Consider the following 21767-nt stretch of genomic DNA (forward strand, 5'->3'; position numbering starts at 1 on the left):
AATACAAAACAAAAGAAAAATTAGAGAACAGAAACAACTACATATACCCCCCAACCCTTGGTTTGGTTTGGTTCTCATTACCTACATTTCATACACATTTCTTTTGTTGTCAAAAAATACAATATGATTGACAGAACAGTATGATACAAAATAACATAATGTTCAAGTCCAGAATTTAAAAGTAAAAAAATAAAAACTAAAAGCATAATCCAGCCATGAAACATCTTTTGACCTTTATTTTACCAGGTAAAAAATGTTTGAGAACCAGTTCTCATTTACAGATACGACCACCTACGTGGCTAAAAGCTCACATATTTATATTTTCTGTTGTTTACTGACGTCTAACTGCTGTTTCAAACTCACTAACCCTGAGAAGTCAGGAATACTCTTTCAGTTTTAAAGAGACTCTGTGATGTTGTTGCATATTTTGGAGCTTCGGATATCTTGTGTATCATAAATCAGAAAAGTTGTGCGTCATCTGGGAAATTATTTTTGATTTTGGCACTTTAACATTTCATGTTCTGTAAAAGCATCATGAGGGCATCCTTCATCTTTTGTTGGCAGTTATAAATCATGGTAACTACACACAGCAATGCATGGGATATAAACATAAAGGCATCAGTGAAGGAGTCACTATTTTTAGGCTTTAAACTGGAAAATGTAAACTTCCTTCAGGAATGCTCAAATTTACAAAAACCAGCAAACCTTCAAAAAGCCAAACTTGCTGTGAGGCGGAGGATGAAGAACAGAGCTTTAAATACCTTTTGATTGACACTATTGAGGGTCTGAATGCAGAGTGATGAGGGGGGCAGTTCCTCAATCTGGATGCAACAACTTAAAGCTTTATTTAAGCCCTTGTCTGATGAACCTAAAAGGTCTCCGGGGTCAAACCCAGGAGATCAGAAATGAAGAGCCCAGCTTATTTTAAAGCATGGAGACAAACTACTTTATATAAACACTGGATGCCTTTCAGAAGATTAAAAGCTGCAGTTCCTCTTCCTCTGTTATTCATGCTGTGTGTTATCTGAGAGTCATACGAGAAAACACTGAGTTTACACTTTTTATAAACTGCATGGAAGCAAATCAATCCAGCAGGGAGACTGAAAAGTATAAATGTCCACGCTCTCTTGATTTATTCTCTCCCAGGGAGTCAATATTTGCTTCTATACTTTATCCTTTATGTCACATGATCAACACACAGCACTTTATTTATTGAGTCTGTAAGGCTGAGGCAGCTTCACAGAGAACTATATGTCATATGAATGAGTATTTATCATTTCTGCACATTTATTCTGTTTATATGAAGCTGGTCTCTGCAGGCTGAGTTTATAGGGAGGCTGTGACCTCCAGCCCAGGCCAGCCCAGGCCAGCCCCTGCTTAGGTTTCATTGCATCCTGATTCTCTGACATGTAGTGTGCTGGATGGGGGGAAGGGTAGGAAGAGGAAGAGGGTGTGTGTGTGTGTGTGTGTGTGTGCGTGTGTGTGTATGTGTGTGTGTGTGTGGTTGGTGGAGGTGGGGGTGAAGAATGCTTGGTATGTGCGGACGACTACAACATGAAAGGCGGCGAGTGTTCATCCCGATTGATTGTGTGCGTAAAAACCAAACCCCGACCCATCCGTGCGTCTTTATAAATCAAACCCCGATCCCTAACAGCCTTCAACCCTCTTTGTGACTCAAACAGAAGCAGCATCGCGGGTTTTCAGGCTGTGGCCACGCAGTTTATTTGATGTGAACCTCCCTGCAGGGCGGAGATGGTTTGGTCTGTAGTAGGTGGGACTGTGGAGCGGTCTGCAGCAGGACGTCGTAGATCAATGAACCGGACCGGAGGGTTGGTCCATCGCTCGGTGTGCATCTGACTGTATAGATGTGTCAGTATACCTATGCAGGACCCGAGGCTTTGATACTGTAACCAACAGCCCTGTGCAGTATGCGGATGTGTTAAAGGCTCAGACTCTCACAGCTCGGATCGCGTCTCTTTAAACTGGATCATCGCTGCGACTCATCTGCAGGAGGAAACCACAGATCTGTAACCTCCAGGATGATCTTTGCAAACACAGGCAACCCGCTGAAGACAGCCAGCCGTAAACAGGTAGGCCGAAAACACTCTCATACATGATTCTGTGCGTTTCTGTGCGTTCTTCCTCCTCCTCCATCTGAACACAGGAGGATAGCAGCAGCTAAGGATGACATTGGGAAGCCCTCTCTGCCTCAGACGCGTCTGAAATCATAATTTTAACACTAAATGGGTTCAGATCTGTAAAATAATGGACTCAGTGTCCTTATTGGGTTGATCTGATATGAAGCTGAAGCTGTGATAAAGCAGCTGATCTGTTCTCCTCCATAGAGACTGGAATCATTCCGTCCATATAACCTTGTTTGCCCAGTCACTCGCCCACTCTGCTCAGTATGCATGCTGGTTATTGTAGTCCATTTTATAGATTAATGAAGGGAGGGAGGGGAGGGGGGGGAAGGGGTCAGTGTAATGTGTGTCAGTGTGCTGGAGTGAACATGCCTGCCTGCATCCTTCATTGTGACCTCTCAGGTGAATAAAGGAGATAACTGAAGGCCCTTCTTCTTCCATCACACCTTCTGATTCAGGAGGAGGATGAGAGAGATAGGTGTGAGGCAGCTGATGTTATAACCTGTGATGGTGGAAATCGGTGTCAGAAGAAGCAGATCGTGGATTCAGTTCTGAGATTACAGCCTCAGATATGTGATAAACTGTATATTTGAATTGTAAGCTACATGTCGGAGAGAGATCTGAGCTCACAGGGAGGCAGTGAATGAGCTCTCAGTGTGGGTGGAATACAGCTTCAGTCTGCTATAAGGTGTGATGATGCCTCTGTGAAATGTACCAACCTATAGCTGCCCTCTAATGGAGTAGGCGTGAAATCTCAGAGGCCTTATGTGAACCCTTGGTGGTCTCAAAGTCTGCACGGTAATTGCATACCTACAAAATGTAAGGCCTCTACTTGAACAGGCCTTCCAGATGTTCCTGTTCCTGCCACAGCGATCAGAAGTCAGAGAGGAGGAGCTGCTACGAGCATTTCACCATCATCACACGGCCAGGACGTATATCTCAGTGGCTGTCGTTGGCACGGCCGTTAGCACGGCTTGGCTCTGATGGAGTGGATTGTCCTTTGGTTATGGACAGATGGTGTGATGCTGCCTTTGTCTTTGATCTGATCTAAAGAGGGTTTGGGGTGGCTGGGAGCTATTTTAATGAATGAGTAAGGGGAAGGAAATGCTTTGCAGGGCAGTAATGTGGGGTGGTTTGGCTGACGAGGATGAAGAAACAGTTTCTGATAAACGCTGCAGCAGGATGCAGGATGGATTTACACACACAGGAATATAAAAATATAAATATATAGATACATTTTAATGATCAGGGGATTCAGGGGACAAGAATCAGGGGCTCAAACGCCGAACCTTCACTCCATACAGAACCAGAGGGTGGTGCAGAAGTCTTCAGAGCCTTGTCTTGCATAATCAGACAGATTATAGCTTTAATGTGATATTTCAATAAGAATGTAAATTAAAAGTGTTAAATTAAAACATGTAATAAGACAGGAACTGTTTGAGGATGTGTGATTGTTGATTTGGATAGTATGGATTATTAATCTTGTAGATTATTAATGAGATTTTTAAGGCTTCTGGGTTTTTATCATCAGAGCACAGAGTGACTCTTAACGATGATGCAACTCACCAATATTTATATTGATCTGTTCCCAATCAGACTCAAAGCTCGATACGACATCACATGATCTGATCCCTCTAAATCAAATGTATGTTAATGTGTACCTGCTCATACTGTGTCACTGTGCAGCCTTTATGTATATATAATAAGACAGGAGGAGGGAGCTACCACGCCCACAGGGACCGAGCTACATCTACTTTCATGCTGTAATGTCTACACGTTTAACAGCCTCCATCAAAACCTGAAACAGTCTAACATTTATCCTGCAAACACTGAAGTCCAAGAATCCATCCGTGTTTCTATCCCACTGTGAGGCATACAGGTTATCAATCAAGATTCAAGATTCAAGATTCAAAGGTTTTTATTGTCAATTTCACCGTATATGCGAGGACATACAGGAAAGAGATGCTGTTTCTCTCTTCCAACTCTTAAATAGCAAAATTAAAATATAAAATGACAATAAAATACAGTAAGAAACAGCCTATGTACACAGTGCAGGTAGTGCAGTGTCGTGACAACTTAAAATGAACATATGTAAATGGATGATTGTGCAAATGATGATCAAACCCTGGAATCAGATCATTATTGGGATTGGCCAACACCTGAAGCTCAGATATCAAGAGAGCTGAGATATGTTCATCTGTTCTATTTCACTTTATGTTTTTAATGTCAGATTTAAACTGTGAAATATATTTCAGTGTCATTTTAGTTTGATGAAGTAAAAAGAAGGTACAGAGTCCTAAAACTGTAGACCACGCTGTAAACATCCTCTTCATCTTCATCATCATCGCTGAGCAGAGCTTGGTCTGAAGAAGAACCCTGATTTCATGTAATGTGGCATGTACATGTAATAAGAGTCAGACTGTGAGCTCAGTGTTTCTCTGGGGTTTGGTTTCATATGGGAGAGACTCTCTTGTGATCTCTGTTGACCTGGGTTTAAATTAGATTATCCAGCTCCCATAAACTTCCTAACAGTGGCTTTCCTGTGTACAGTCGTACCCCATGACTCCGTCCAGTCCCAGCAGCAGCAGCAACAGCAGCAGCACAGGCCTGGAGCAGCTCAGCAAAACCAACCTGTACATCCGCGGCCTGCCTCCCGCTACTACAGACCTGGACCTGGTCAAGCTCTGTCACCAGTGAGTACACGCACCGTTTAACCCTCAAATTTACTAACATCTTTTATCCTTGGGGTCAATTTGACCCCAGCGATTTAAACCTCCATAAACTGATTGTTAGCCAGGCTGATGTGTCAGGTACTTTATGTTTCTTTGTTGACTACCTTTAAATAAAACATATTTCAAGCATAAACATAATTTAAAGCATTTAGAAGGACTTCATTTGTAAAACAGAACATCAAACTGCTGCGAGTTTGTCCTGCCTTGTTTCTATGTCATCAAAAGGAATGACACAGGACACATGTCTGTGTCTTTAGAGACACTGTGGCTGGAAATATTATATCTCAATCTAAAGATTGGCGGTTGGATCCCAGCACACCCTGCAGTCACATGCAGAAGTGTCCTTGGTGACCTCAATATCATCCAAAACAACCAAAATAAATGTGTGTAAAATATTGATATTTCTTATGTTATATACAGTTAAAACAGCCTGGGGTCAAATTGACCCCAAGGAACACCGATGTGTACTTTTTTTTTTTACAGGAAATTGGAACATAACATTTTAATTTTATGTTTTCCCAGTTGTCCCAATTAAATGAGGAAAAGCGATGAAATATGAAGCCAAAAAAAATGATGTTAGTCATTAATTTAGAGACTTTAAACATGGAATGGGGTCCAATTGACCCCAGGATAATAGGAGGGTTAAGGAATGCAAATGTGTTCATGCATACTAGTGTTTCTGATTATGTGGTTAAAAAAAAGGGGTTACGTCACATACCATTTACATACCAGCCTTGATTTGATAACGCTCCCCTCTGACCACAAAACCATAAAAACACAGATAGCATTAGAATCCACGCCGTGCATCTTAGACTGTTATAACACATTGTTAATGAACTCTTCTGTATTAAAGTCTAAACGCAAATAAATATGTTTAATGTTCCTGGATGTACACTTACCTGCTTCCTTGCCAAGTACCAGGAACAGGTGAACATCTAACATCTGTAAAACAGCATCTTATTAATTCAATATCAGTTCTGTAATGTTTATTTGTGGTATCAAAATGTTTAACATGTGAGCCGTATTTTGTCACCTGAAGACAAAGCCATGCTAGCAGTTTCCCCCTGTTTCCAGTCTTTGTGCTAAGCTAAGCTAACAGTAGCAGTAGGTGGCTTTATATGTACAGCACATGTTGGTGAGTGGTATCAATCTTCTCATTTAACTCTCAGCAACAAGATAAAAAAGGAATATTTCACAAAAATGTTAATTGTGTGCAAACTTTAAGAGCTGAAACGAGTTTAGCATAGCAGAAAACAGCCTGCTTCTGATAGTTTTTTCCTCTTTATATGAAGGAAAGATTACAAAATGAAATGAAGTATTTTCCTCTTGACTTAATGAACAGAAGTTTATTTAAAATTGAACCAAAGATGCTGACAGTCTGCAGTTTGTGGAAAAACATCAACATTGGCGTTCACAAAAACACACAGCTTTAACCAAAATGTACCCGGCTGCGTAAAAGCTCCAACCATCACACTCTATAAACAGACGCACACATGGTAGAGTCATAGCTGGGCTGTGGTATGTCTAACAGGCGGGTAACTGTGATTGTTTTCTAAGAAGAAAAATAAGAGTCACGTGAACCAGCCCAGAGAGCATGTAGGATACTGGATCCTGTGGGCTTCAGTCCGAGCAGTGGATACCATAATTAGTGCAGTTTTGTCTCCTCTCTTTCCCTCTGAATCATGAGCATATGGAGAAAGGCATTCACCCATGTAAGCAGCAGCAGCAGCAGCTGTTTGTGTCCTGTTTGCTTGTGTTTTGTTCATGTTCCCAATGGTGTTTGCCAGCACAAAGCAGAAATGAAAGCGCTTTTCATAGCAACAAGGTCTGAATGGAGATGTAAGCTGGGCATTCAGTCTGCGTGGTGTGTGTGCTCTCAGATAGAAGCTTTTGTCACAGTTCAACTTAAAGTCAGTGTTAAAACAAAACCTGGGGACTGACATAGTTTGGAAACACGTAGAAAAGCAGAGAGATAATGTTCAGTATGTGTGTCTGAAGTCACAAGGTGTCACTGTTATTAAAAGCGCTCTTCATAAACGTGTTGTCTCTCTCTGCAGTCTTTGTAAGAGATCTCTACCTGCTGTTTTTTTACCCAGGTATGGCAAGATTCAATCAGCAAAGGCAATCCTGGACAAGACGACCAACAAGTGTAAAGGTGAGTCAGGAAACATCTCATCGATCACTGAATGAGACCGAACAGTTAAGAATACAGAGGTGTGAAATAAATGAGTCCTCAGGTAGAGCTGGATCACATCTCTACCCTGTGTTTGAGTATCAGGCTCCATAAAGAGTAGAGTGTTTTATTATTCTTATAGGATTGAACATGTAAGAGATGTAAGCCATGTTTTAGGTTTCTGTATTTTCAGGCAGCGCCACGTTTTCGTTTCCAAATGCATGAAATCAATTCGCTGCGACTCGATGCTCGCTTCGGTTTTGTAATCCGTCCCCGTGAACATGAAGCAGAGATTCTGTCTGCGCTGCGTTACAATGCAATGATAACAAAACTGTGACAAAAACAAAAGCAGGACACGACAGATCGCATAACTACAGAAGGGTTTCCAGTTTCTGCAAACAAACTGAGACGCGTGAAAAACCGCTGAGTGATTGGAAGAAAGGAAAACACTCAAAAAATCACAAACATTGAGGTTTGTTTGAGAAAATGGTGCAAAGGTATGCTCAGTATGAGTATTTCGTAAGTTATACATAAGCACTAGTTCGGTTCTTAAAGGGACAGTTCAACATTTTAAGCTGAAGAGTCAATGAAGTCACTACCTCAGCTAAAATATAGTCCCTGTTAAAATGTAGCCTGTCATTAAAGAACTTTGTTCCCCAGAATGCTCTTATACACTGTATGAAAAAGTCAAAATATTAATTGAAAGAAGGAATAAGATAAGACAAGATATAAATAAAAATAAAATAATAATAAAGTATACACAGAAGCGCAGAATAGTTTGAGCTGCAGGAGTCAGACATGGCTGAGATGAACTATGTCTTTAAATCATTCAGAGAAAGATCGGACTCTTAATGTTGTTAATACATGTTTATTAGACTCTGAATGATAAATTATTACTGAGTGTAGAGGCTATATCTTTGTAGGTTTGCAGGTATTAAACATTATCATCACATAGAAGAACATAAAACAGACAAAAGCTGCTTTCTTATGAAATAACGATGCTTCTACCGACTCCAGGTTACGGCTTCGTGGACTTTGACAGCCCGGCAGCTGCTTTGAAGGCAGTGCATGCTCTGAAAACCAGCGGCATACAGGCCCAGATGGCCAAGGTGAGTTTCATGCAGACGTGTGTGTCTGTGTGTGTGCGTGTGCATATTTGTCTGTCTTGTGATCATGTCTGTGGGCCTGAGCCCGGTGTGTGTTGGAGAATGACATTAGACTGGTCACATGACCTGAGCTGACAAGCTGTTCTTCCCGTGACCCCATTTACTTTCACTGTAGAAACCAGATGTCACGTCTCTGTCTGCCAGATAACCTGTCAGTCAGAGTGACGCGCTCACACAGGACCACCAGCCCACACACACTCACACACACACCATCCTGCCGAGGTCGAACTGTGTCGACGGAGCAGATTTTTACCAGAATTATTACTATGTCACTGAGTATTAACAATTATCGTTCATGCATACTGATGTAAGCTTAGCTGCACTGAAGCACTGTAGCAACTGAACCAGTGCTTTGAGCCATTCTTGATCCTCTGTGACTAATTCAAACTGAAGCACACCCGTCTTTCATTTTTCAGACATATTTTTAGATGACAAACACGGCATTATGTCTGTGATTAGTCCCGCAGTGGGCAGAGGAAATAGTCTGGATCATTTAATTCACTGCAGTCCCTTCCCTCTCCCTGACCGTGCGTCTCCCTTTAAATCCTCGCCTGAGAGTTCAGTGATGAAGCGCTGCTCTCCTGAGACCTGCATGTAGCTGCTCTGTTTGGAACAAACACTTTGTGTGTTGTGGTAGCTAGGCTACGCTGCTCTCCTGCTGTTTCTAGGGAAGACCGTGGAGGCGCTGAGCTGCTGCACAGCACAGATGAAGTGTGTGTGGGTCTCTGTGTGTGTGTCTCAGTGTGTGTGTCTGTGTGTGTGTGGGAGAGCTTATTAATGTTTGTTTAACCAAATGCTCTCCTTTGACCCTTAAACACACTTAAGAAGAGTTTCAAATCCTGATCCACAGACCAGTTTCATGTAGGAATTAGTATTATTATAGTTAGTCTTTAATGTAAGAAATGCTGCAGCGCTCTCTCTCTTTCTCTCTCTCTCTCTCTCTCTCTCTCTCTCTCTCTCTCTCTCTCTCTCTCTCTCTTGTATGCTTACTGTGTTAATGTTTTTTTAGTTATTTGTATATATAGATATTATTCGGTTATTATTTTATCTTATTCTTAATACAAGGAATGTGTCTTTGTATTGTAAAGGCAGATAAATAAACATGGTCAACAAATAAAAGAGAGAATAAAAGCTCATGAATCCTTAACGTAAATATAACCTGCATGTATCTTTAAAGCTCCAGTGAGCAACTTTTTTGCATGTTGATTTTGGCGCCCCCTGTGGACACACTGATACATCCTATCCTTATCTTTACTTGTTTGTGTACCTCTCATGAACGTTTCAGCAGCGTCACTTTGTCTGTCGCTGACCCCGCAGCAGCCATTTCAAACATTAAAATAACAACATGGAAATATTATATTTCTTTGATTGTAGTCTAATTTGATTTTGTTGCACATAAATAGCTCACAGTGTTGTTTACACTTTGTTTCTAAAGCAGCTGAAAACAACTCACGGGTGCTTTAAAGGATTCAAATATTGAATTATGTGTAAAATATTTAAATAAGAATTTAAAATGAAGAGAGCCGTTTGGTGTTTAAAACAAAGATGATAAATTAAGTGTTTACATCATAAAGAATAAAGGAAATAATTTTGATATAATTAGTAGTTTTTATTGTTATTTTCACAGTGAACAAGCGTAAACAAGCAGTGCCACCCTGAAAGGCAAGGACCACATAGAAACTAAAATAAACACAATACAATTACATGTACATACATATTAAAATAATAACAACAACCAATACACACACACACACACACACACACACACACAAACAGATGCACAGACAGCTTACAATTTAAGAATAAAGGAATTTATAATGAAAAAGATAGAACTCGTGTTTTCGACTGTGTTTGTCTTCATCTATGAGAAATGATTCTTCGTTGTTTATCTTGATGCTCTCTCTAAAGTCAAACACAGAATGCAACATAAATCAAACATGGATCATTGTTATTTACTCCGTCCTCTTTCACAGCAACAGGAGCAGGACCCTACAAACCTGTACATCTCCAACCTGCCGCTCTCTGTGGACGAGAAGGAGCTGGAGAACATGCTGCAGCCCTTCGGCCAGGTCGTCTCCACGCGGATTCTCAGAGACTACAGCGGGAACAGCCGAGGAGTGGGCTTCGCCAGGTGAGTCACAGCTGATTAATGAGACCCGGCGTTTGTTCTGACCTTACAGAGGTGGTTAAACACTCCTACAGCTTGGACTATGATCTTTCTCATATTTAACGTTGGTATAAATGTTGACTTAAATCCGTTTAATGGGTGTTATTTTCTCAAAGCGACGTGGTGACCCTCAGTCTTTTTTCTTTAAGCTCAAATTTCAGGTTTATTAAAAGGAGTCCATCCTGTCCTGTTGTCTTTAAAGGACTTACATCTTTGTTTTGTGATGTTTCTACGTTTCACTTCATATCAGTGTCTCTGATATATGAGGGAGTCACTTGGTTCCTCTCTGGTTTGTTCAGAGTGTAAACTAGAATTAACATAATGATGTGTAACTTTCTAAAGAAGGGTTTAAAGTTGACTGAGTTTGTGCCGCCCTCACGTTCCTCACAGAAACACATGAGCGTCGGTGTAATCTGATAATGAGGTTATGATGTTTATGCTCCTGTCAGGATGGACACAACGGAGCAGTGCAATGCCGTCATCTCTCACTTCAATGGCAAGTTTATCAAGATAGCGTCTGGAACTCTGGGTAAGAAAGAGGTTCATCTTTCTGCACACGTCTCCTCCAATGATTGATTACAGAGCGACACGTTACAGGTGTGTTTTTCTGTGTTTTGCCCGCAGCTCCGTCTCAGCCTCTGCTGTGTAAGTTTGCAGACAGTCAGAGGAAGAAACACGCTCACAGCGGCTACGTTCCCAACGGACAGACGGGAGACCTCAGACTAGTATGTTTCTTATTTTACACGACTTGGCCCCTCTTTGTTATGTGTTAATGTTATTATGTTATGCATCCATCTGTGTGCTAATATGGTGCATCTGGTGCACATTTTAAAACAGTCACATAAAATGTCTGAAACTAGAAACAGAAACTTATAAAAATCCTGAAACCTTCAGAGTCCAAGACTGGAGTGACGTCTCTGAGGACCCCCATTTACTCTACTACCTAATACTTAAAAATCAGCATCAATGTTGAATACAAAGTACATTTAAGTCCATCAAACTCATTAAAATGTATTTAATGTAAAACAAGTTTGCAGTTTTATTAAATTAATGTGATTTTAACATATTAAACGTTACATTGTGTGCTTCCTCTCCTCAGGGTGCGATGACTCTGACCTATGACCCCTCCTCAGCTGCTATACAGAACGGGTAAGTCTCTCTCTCAGGTTATTTAAGGTTCACCTGGAGTCATAACTCCTGATCTGTACTCTAACATGCTGGCTGTCCTCCAGGTACTACCCCTCTCCGTATCCAGTGACCAACAGGATCATGACTGTGCAGCCGACCATGTCTCCCTACATGTCTCCAGTCTCTGCTTACCAGGTACTGCAAAACCTCCTGAATGCAAACCACAGCCGGCAGCCCTTAGCTGAACTCGTGTCACCTCTCACAGTTTGAGGTTGCGGTGTCTTTCTGCTTGTGTGTGTGGGTTGTGCTGCTAAAGCTAAAGCTAACTACGTTCGTATAAGCTGCTACCCCTCAGCCTCTCAGTGATCCTGGATGTGTCTTTAATTCTTTAGTGTTTGAGGAGTTTGAAGCTTCGCAAAGAGACCATGAGCTCTGTGGTTCTCAGGAGCAAAGTAAAAACCCTTCCTCTCAGCAGATCCAGTCATCGTCTCTGAGTAACGCTTCCTCTGAATCGAGGTTTTGTTCACTGCTTCTTAATTTCTTACTAATACGTAAATTGCTCTCTGAGAAAATGAATTAATGACCTAGAAACACTTCCAGCACTGATATGATCCATCACATGACATCAGTTTGAATCAGAGCGGATGAATCAGAGGAGACACACAAAAGAGGGTTTTAATCGCCGTCTGCCAGATGTCCTTCAGATGAACCCGCAACATGTTTGGGTTTTTCAGATCCGTGTGGTAGAAATGTGGAGGCAGAGATCCATCACTGAACCAGTGTATATCAACACCTTACTGACTCTTTAAATGAAAAGGGAGCACGTCAGAGGAAGTGCTCCCCCACAGGTGACTCAAACCCTTCAGAAAGTGAGGAGGTGCAGCTTTCTTATGAACCCTAACTCATTCATAATTACGGTGCACATACTCAGACAACAAGCAAATCAAAACTGGCATCTCCTCAGAGAAAGTTAAAGTGACCACACCTCCAACTTTCACAACAGAGTTCAGTTCCCTTTTTTAAAGTCATCTGAGATGTGAATCCACTCACACCACTTTAGTTTCTGGACTCTTAATGTTCAGATTCATGCACTCATTCTCATCTCAGGTTTTGCAGCTGACTGCATCAGCATCTGAGGCTTTCACTTCAGAGTGCAACATGAACTTAAGCTGCGAGTGTTTGTTGGAAGCGTCTACAAAGACATTCAGTTCAATGATTGCCAAACCTAAAGCGTACAGAGTGTAAGAGCTTCAAAGAGAGGCTTGTTTGGCACAGGTGATGAAGTCACTGCACCTAAGAGAATAAAAGCATTGACTATAGGACGTGTTAATGAGCGGCCACAGGGACGACCTTTGAGTGAGGGAGGACGGACTCTACTCAGGTTACAGTATGGAAGCAAATAAGAGACACAGACGGGCAGAGAGGTGGAAGTTTATCTAACACCTAATCAGAAGGTGATATGGACAAGAGGAAGGAGGATTCATGGATACAGTAGACAGAGTTCATGAGTTAGATTAGCCTGACAGTCTAAGTTTCTTGTTTTATTACAAGAGAGGAGACACTAACAAAACCTGGACTGTTTTTGTCTTTCATGGTTGAGATCCTGGAGAGGGAAAAGTGGCCTTAAAAGGACCAGATGTTCATAGTGCATATATATACACTATACCAGGGGTTCCTGAAATATAGGTGCCAAAGACTTGCGACCCCCACTGTCTCTCAAAGTGATTTAATGTGACTTCATTTAGCCAGTCTGCACAAAATTTGCCTACCTATATTAGCATGTGGCTGTGTTTCCTGTGCCATTATGAATTAACCTGCTGCTACTGATGCTTTTGATACTTACCTGGTCAGAAACCCTAAACTTAGGAGTCATCTGGCAACAAAGAAAGGCAGAAAACATCATCACATTTTCTATTTTCAAGGTTTTATTTAAAGTTAAGTTACTATTTTTGTCCATATTTTTTAATATAAATGGATAAAATTTACTATTTTTACATAACTTTTGACATTCACCTTTTTTATTGCATTTTTTCAGTATTTCTTTGTTCACCAGAAGTTAACAAATTATATATAAGTAATACAAAACTAAAAGATAAATAAATACAAAAATTAGAAATTAATAATATTAATAAAGAAATAATAATAATTAACAGTACAAACAAAAGGGAGATAAACACAATTGGTTTACATAATAATAATAAAAAACATTCTGGAAGAAATCTCATGCCCCCATTTGTGTCTCACGACCCCCCAGGGGGTCCTGACCCACACTTTGGGAACTCCTACAATATACCATACCAGTCAAAAGTTTGGACACACCTTCTCATTCAGTGGTTTTTATTTATTTTAAATATTTTCAACATTGCAGATTAATACTGAAGACATCAAAACTATGAAATAATCTGGTTTTGCCATAATCTGGATTACAACAGTAGTCAAATAGGGCTATCCATTGTGTACTAACCCTACCTACCCAACACAACTGATGGTCTCAAACACATTAAGAAGGCAAGTCATTCTACAAATGAACTCTTGACAAGGGTCATGTTGATTAGAAACCATTCCAGGAGACCACTTCATGAAGCAGACTGAGAGAATACCAAGAGTGTGCAAAGCTGTCATGAAGGAAAAAGGGAGCTACTTTTATGAAAGTCAAAGTTTTTTAATTTAAACAGCACTTTTTGCATTAGCATAGTGAGCTTGTGGTGTAAAACTTTCATCCATGACTCATGAATAACCCTGTCCTCCATCTGTCTCTGGCTCTTCCTCTCCCTGTAGGTACAGAGTCATTCTTGGGTGGCACATCAACCGTACATCATGCAGCACCCGGTAAGGGAACCGCTTCTTTTTTCATCCTCTCATTCTTCACCTCCGGGTACAGGAAATGGGTGTGTGGCGCCTCCAAAGCTCTGAGCTCACAGTAACTCTGAGTGCTGAGCTCTGCTGACACAATCAAACCAACAAAACTTCCCCAAATGTCAGAGACGCAGAGCTGAGGCCACTTCTGGGAAGGCCTTGTGTGTATTTACATCTCGTATGTGTTTGAGTGTTCAGAGGAGAAATGGAACAACTAAAAAGCCTTTCAGCCACCGCCCCCCTCCCTCTCTGTGGATCCAGCAGGAAATGCCTGAAGCAGAGACAGTCTTGTGACTCTTTGACTCTTCCAACAGATGGTTTCCAGTGGAACAAGTGTCTCTGCTGATCTGCCCCCTCCCCCTCTTTTTACTAGGAAATGGTCTATTCCCTGAAGGCGTCATGTTTAAAGGAATACGCTCCATTTGAAAACTAGAGCCGGCAACCGTTCACATATTTTAACCCTTTAATGTCACTCAGAGGCAAATTTCACTTAATGCTTATAACACAGTAGAGTATTATAACATATATAAGGCTGAAACCTGTGATTACACACCTTATCAAACCTCTTGGCTCAAACTATCTTCTCTTTAACTAACTCTGAAGTCAGTCCGGCTGATATAATACCCCTCACTGTATTTAACAGACCTGCTGGAGTCTCTGCTGCCTGTGTGCTGTGTTTTATATCTGTTGGTCTGTTGTTCTCTCTGGAATCATGTGATATAAGGCTGAATAAACTCATGTGTGTTACAGGCTGCTGTGATGTCTCCCTCTGTGGATCCCTCCATGTCACTGCACCCCTCAGCCATGATTACTCAGCAGATGGGTCAGCTGTCTCTTGGAAACAGTGGAGCGGTGAGGGGGATTCTGGGATATCATGCATCACACATATATTCAGATCAAACATGAGGAGTGTTATCAAACCAAACGCACTCAGATGTGTTAGATTAGAACTATTTATAGTTGTGTTAATGTGAGATGAGCAGATCTGGAAGTGGGACATGTTTCTGGGTTCTTCTGGATTAACAAGGTGTCACACTGTTTAGTTTTCCAAACAGAGAATAAAGTTATATTTGTTTTACTTTAACCAAACTCTTCCTGATGAAAGATGGTCAGATAGCATTAAAATAAAATCAGCATTGTGCAATCTGATGTGAAGCGGAAGTTGGCTTTAAGTCAAGCTCTCTTTGGTCACAGTTACAGTCACACACATTTCATTTATCTGCAAAATATGCCAATCTACTGTGAAAGAAAATACCTTTTTATGACCTATTGTAATTAAATGGATGATTTGATGGACATGATATATATATATAGTTTTTTTTTTCAAGATTTGTTTTTATTGGCAAAATGCAAACATTTACAATACAGGTCCAATATTCAAACAGCTTTTTATGTTTTAAATAGTCATTTTTATATATAAAATATATTAAAATAATAATATTTAAAAATAATAATAATTATAATAATACAAAATACATACATACATACCTACATCAATTGAAAGAATATATATATATATATATATATACTGTATATACATACATACATACATACATACATACATACATACATACATACATACATACATAAAGGCTTACATATATACATACATACATACATACATACATACATACATACATACATAAAGGCATACATACATAAAGGCATACATACATACATACATACATACATACATACATACATACATACATACATACATACAAACACACATACATACACACATACAAACACACATACATACACACATACATACACGCATACATACATACATACATACATACATACATACATACATACATACACGCATACACACATACATACATACATACATACATACATACATACATACATACATACATACATACATACATACATACATACATACATACAAATACAATTTATAAGAAAGATATTTGACATGATATATAGTGAAATGTTGATGATTTTAAAATACAGCACGTTGAGCTTTGTAAGCAAACAAGGTTTTTTTATTCTTTGCAAAGTGATGTTAGATGCCTCAGGTGGACTGGGCTTGTATAGCCCTACACATAAGACCTCATCAATGAGGGAAACCTTTAAGTGCTTTCATGCCAAAACCATGACTTCTACATTTAGATCCAAATGCAAACAAGGGGACAAGGTTTTTTTAAAATATAAATAGATGTCCATAAAACATAAATGTCAAATTCATTTTATTTGAGGTTCAAAGCTCTCTGGAGTGTTGAGAGTGCTGAGAGTTGGGTTCAGAGTGCCACATTAATAAAGCAGAGTTTTGGTAAACATGTTTTAACAGTGAATGTTGTGATTTTCTTCCCTTGCAGTATATCTCAGCTAACCCCGGAGTCCAGGGAGCTTACATGCCTCAGTATCCTGCCATGCAAGCAGCAGCTGTGAGTCTCTGTCTCATTTACCTTTGACCCAGTGTCCCTGACACCGCGATGAATCTCAGAACAATATGTGTTTCAGGAAATGAAAACAGACGATGCTCATTTGATCGTCTTAAAGCGTGGAGTGTTTGTTCTTTAAAACTATCAATTATCTCTGCAGAGCAAACACAGAACATATCATTACCTCGCTCTGAATGAGAGATGATGTTTGCTTTTCAGGAAAACGGCACACCGCAGCAAGTGGACTCCTCCAACAACTCGTCTCCTTACAGTCAGCTCAGCAAGTAATCACAGGTACGCTCCAGCTGTCTGACGTAAATAACTACAAGATGTTTACGTTATTTATTTTCTTTAAAGATCTGTTTATTTGAATTTTTACACATTACATACAAAAGATAAATGTAAACAATTAAATGTAGAGATGTTTTCTGTATAAGAAACACAATAAGTGAATGAACGAAAAAGCAACCAATAATAATAAATTATAATAATTTAAAATAAATGATAAATAAATAGAAAGGAAAACAAAAATAGTGAAACTACAATGAGATAAATAGGTTCATATTTAAAAGTGGTGCTGTTTGTACTTTTCTTTTCTTCTCTTTTTTGTTTGTTTGTTTGTTTGTTTGTGTTTTGGTTTCTCCTCTACCTTCTTATTTTGATCTTATTTTATCTTTGTTTAATCTTGATCTTTTTAGGGAGCCTTTTTTTAACATCTGGCAAGGGGCTACGGATGTAAACTATAGCCTTTTGGCTAACTCTGGCATATTTACAGAAGTGTTAATTAATATGCATGGTCCTTTTAAATAATAAATAAATAAAACAAATAAGTAAAAATAAATGAATGCAAAAGGTAAAAAATCAATTAGAATAACAATAAAAAAATTAAATATAATATAATATAATTATAATACTAAAAACAAATACATAAAAAATAAATAAATAAGTAATAATAACAATAAAGATGTTTACTTTAAACAACAATACGTCCATGTTACATTAAGTGAGGGGAACACTCTAATCTGACAACATGGTGTCATTTAAATTTGGATTCAATGGATCAATAATCGAGGAATATCTGTTACTGTAATAACCAAGTTATATTTATTTATCACGTCTTTGCAGAAGAGGCTTTATTAAAAACATCTATCAGAAAATATAGACTTCTTTTTTTAGTATTCTCTGCAGACCTGCTGGAAGAAAGTTATAAATACACATAATACATATTTATTAATTAGCTCATCAGTTTTTTAACTTCTGCTATTTATTTTAAGGGAGGCTGGAATTAAACGATGAGATTTAACTGCTCGCCCTGTTTTCATACAAACTTAAATTCAGTTTAACTGCACGATAAAACCTCGTCAGTGCTTTTGCTCTCAATAATATAACAGCTTTTAAGACTCAATGCCACTCCTCAATCAAAAACAGCACCGTGTTAAAGTCTGTATTAAATAATAAATGTTGTATTAACGCATTATTATTATTATTATTATGATTATTTTTATTGACTGTGATTGTCATGTCGTCTTTGTAGACTTTTTCCCGCTCTGTGAGCCAGAGGGCAGGTGGGAAGTCTCTGATGACATCACCTGGATGACGTCACCGCCGTCTCTGATTGGACCAGATGAACTTTTTTTGCACAGCCCTGACGTTTGTGGTGGAAAATGAGGACAGTGTAAACGGACTCGAGCAGTTGGCTAATCACAGAAAACAAAAGAAACAGCAGATTTATTTTGATAAGAAACCACACGCTTTTTCTTTTTCTCTCTTTTTTCAAGGATTCCCAAACAAATGCCCGAGGACCCCCCCCTACCTCTACCTTCACCTCCACACACACCCCACCCCCACCGCCCCAGTATGATGTGATATTAAAATGCATGAGATTGAGGACACCCCCCCCTCCCCCACCCCTACAGTTTCTTTAGAGCTCCTTTATTTGTGATGTATGAAAACCTTGCAAAACCTTGTTTGCACTGAAGTTTTAAAATAGCTTCAATTTGGTTTTTGAAGTTGCCCCACGACGGCTTAAAAAACGATTCATGTTTAACTCCACTCGACAGACGACACACGAGACCATTTCATTAGGATTTAATGAATTTATCAACGGAAAAAGGTGCCTTCCTTACGTCCCATCAAACATTCTCCAACATGTGTTCATTGAACTTGATCAGGTGTCATATTTCTATCTGATTGATCAAACGTGTGAATGACATGGTGAGACCTCCATCACGTGTTTGGCTATTTAAGTCTTCTGTTAGCAATAAAGACAATGAGAGTCCCACGGCAATACTGAAAAAAAAAAGAAAGGTGACAAACTCAAAGCAAGGTAACTCCTTAACTTCACTCTTTCCTTTTTTTAAAACTTCCAAGTGTGACGTTGGAAAAAAAGAGCCGTACTTTTATGAAAACAAGTTTTACACCTAATGGACATCTTTTAGGAGTTTTTTTTCTCTTGTGGTCGGTTTGACCAGTGATCTACCTCATGGTTCTGCTGCAGTCTGCTGGTGTTTGTTGTGGGGTTTGCAGGTAAAGCCCCTCTTCCTCACCTCAGTGGACGAAGCAGAACAAAAAGAAGCCACGCTCAGGAGCTGGCTGGATAGGACTTCTGCCGTTTGTCTCCCACTCGCAGCGTTTCTCTTTCTGATCTGCACAGAAACATTGTACTCTGCTTTACCTTTATTTGTCATTGCTTCTGTTCTGGTGTTTCTTTTCCTCCACATGATGAGTGTTGTTCAGTTGTTAGGCTCCATTTAGAGGTTCAGATTTTTAGCTTCTCCTTGAAATAGTTGGTTGATGATGTGTTTGAAGCAGGTGAATGCAGGCTACATGTGTTTATCCGGTGCATTCTTCTGGACAGATGGGAGATGACTCAACACTTTTCCTTTTCCCCTCAGACTGAAAGTCACTGTCGGGTTACTTCTGTAAGCTCTCCAAACATCATGCAAGGGTTTGGTTGTACGGTGGCTTCACGTTGGGATGAAACAAACTACGTCTTCAATCTAAAGTCATGCAATATTAATGCAACAATCACGAATGGAGTACTTCACACTCTGTAGTATTTCATAAGAGATGGATGGAAGTAGAAGTCGTATGACTGACGGCGTGTAGTTCAAAGGTCGGCTTTTCAGAATAAGGTTTGTAAATTATAAAACTTCAGGGCCAAAAGTGGAAGAAAAAAAAGTGAGTTTTATTGTTTGATTTTCAATTTTGTCATTAATTTGATGATTTCATATGTAAAGACAGAAAAAGGTCAGCGCTGTACGGTTAGGGTTTACTCCCGATCAATAGTACTGTGGCAGTAAACGCTCATGAGGGGAAGAAGACGAGCTGTACCTCCTGCTCGTACGTCCCACTCGGAACGTTTTCTGCTTGAAAAACCTGTAAAATAACAAAAAAAAAGCAAAAATCTTGTACATGTTCTCCTCATTGCTCTCCCTTCACCTTCAACTTGATTCTGAAACAATCTTCTCCTCGCTCTCTCCTTTGAAAACATTGGAATTAAAACAGTGATGAATAAAAGGCTCTTCTCTTTCTCACATCTGACTCCTGTCCTTTTATTGCCTCCACATTTTTCTAACTCGTTGGCAGCGTGTTGGAGTTTAAAGGATTATTCTGAAGTTAATCTGATTTTGCTTCTTGTTTATAATTTTTATGAGAATACCAAATTACAGAATTACTCTGAAATGAACAATGATGTCGTTGTTGTTCAATAGGGTCCATAAAATGGTGAAAAATGAAATAATTAATTTAATGTGGCTCCTTTTTTTTGTACAAGATAATTTCCCAAAGCTGCTGGTCAATGCAATTTTAGCTAATGCTAACTGTAGTACAGTAATGCTGGGATGTGATCAGGTACAGTTGAGGGAAGTCACCACATTACAACTCTGACTAAACTTGCAGATCACTTTAAGTGATTTTTAAATTTGTTTTTATATTCATGAAATTTTGTTGACATTAAAAACAAATTATTCGGTAGCTTTTAAAAAAAAATAACTTTGTTTATTAGAACTTTTTGAAAGGAATTTGACAAAAGTTAAACACTTGTAATTGACAATGTCTAATAACAATAAAATTAAGACAATAACATTCTTAAATAACAAGGAAAATAAATAAATAATAATAATAAATACAAAATAAGTCAGTAAGTAAGTAAGATTTATTTATAGAGCACCTCTCAAGAACAAAGGTCACAAGGTGCTTTACAACAACATAAACAAAACAAACAAACAAACAGAAACTTAATGATAATAATAATAATTATTATTACAATTACAACAGAAATGAAGACAATTGTGATCATTTGTATATTAAATGAGGAAATAGATTTTAACAAGGTAAGAAAAAATAATCCTAAATAATAATAATAATAATAATAATAGCGATAATGATAATAATAAATACAGTACACAATAATAATATACAATAAATAATACACATTTTAAAAAGTTGTTTTCTGTAGCTTTAATTACATTCATTACTTTTCATTTGCAGATTTAAAATCATCCTCAAAGCTTCAGATAATAATACACACGTTTCGTCACAGGCTTAAAAATACTCCCCCAAACAGAGAGTTGATCTTCATGTTAAATGAAGCTGAAATAAATTTAGACTAAGTTTTATAAAAAAAAAAAGGAAACCGGACTAAAGTTCAGTATCTTCTGTTGTTATTGGTCCGCGTTGATGATCTGCAGCAGAGGGCGCTGTGATTCAAACCCGTTCTCCACACACAAACACAAGCTTGATGTCTCCTCTATACCACCATGTCTCCTGTAATGTATGAAACTTATGTTGGATCAGATGACTAACAGCAGCAACATGTGCACTCATGTCCCACTCACTTCCTGCTCTATTCCCGGCTTGCAGCCTTTGTCTCACTCTCACACCGGATCTCAGACTTAGCACAGCTGATCCTGGAGACATAAAGGCACCATGCCCTCATCCCGTACCCGTCAGAGGGATCAAACCACCAGAGTGCAAGATTAGACAACACACCCAC

The 21767-nt window shown here is 39.1% G+C and overlaps 1 protein-coding gene across 1 annotated transcript; it reads left to right on the top strand.

Moving 5' to 3' along the window:
- The first annotated feature begins 1491 nt into the window (after positions 1-1491).
- rbms1a (RNA binding motif, single stranded interacting protein 1a) lies at positions 1492-20307 on the top strand. Its single transcript, XM_034681000.1, has 14 exons — positions 1492-2090; positions 4692-4834; positions 6970-7028; positions 8064-8155; positions 10186-10343; positions 10829-10908; positions 11004-11104; positions 11479-11528; positions 11612-11702; positions 14286-14336; positions 15114-15215; positions 16706-16774; positions 16991-17065; positions 18306-20307. Exons 1-13 carry the CDS (start codon positions 2040-2042, stop codon positions 17057-17059), a joined length of 1116 nt encoding a protein of 371 aa, XP_034536891.1. The 5' UTR covers positions 1492-2039; the 3' UTR covers positions 17060-17065; positions 18306-20307.
- The last annotated feature ends 1460 nt before the right edge of the window (positions 20308-21767 follow it).

This window comes from Notolabrus celidotus, chromosome 3 (genome assembly GCF_009762535.1).
Source record: "Notolabrus celidotus isolate fNotCel1 chromosome 3, fNotCel1.pri, whole genome shotgun sequence".
Classification (NCBI taxonomy): Eukaryota; Metazoa; Chordata; class Actinopteri; order Labriformes; family Labridae; genus Notolabrus; species Notolabrus celidotus.

Excerpts from the sequence above, each read along its gene's own strand:
- rbms1a (XM_034681000.1), top strand. The coding sequence starts at position 2,040 with ATGATCTTTGCAAACACAGGCAACCCGCTGAAGACAGCCAGCCGTAAA. Across the intron at positions 11,105-11,478 it reads AGACGGGAGACCTCAGACTA|GGTGCGATGACTCTGACCTA; the intron begins GTATGTTTCTTA and ends TCCTCTCCTCAG. Across the intron at positions 16,775-16,990 it reads CTGCCATGCAAGCAGCAGCT|GAAAACGGCACACCGCAGCA; the intron begins GTGAGTCTCTGT and ends TTTGCTTTTCAG.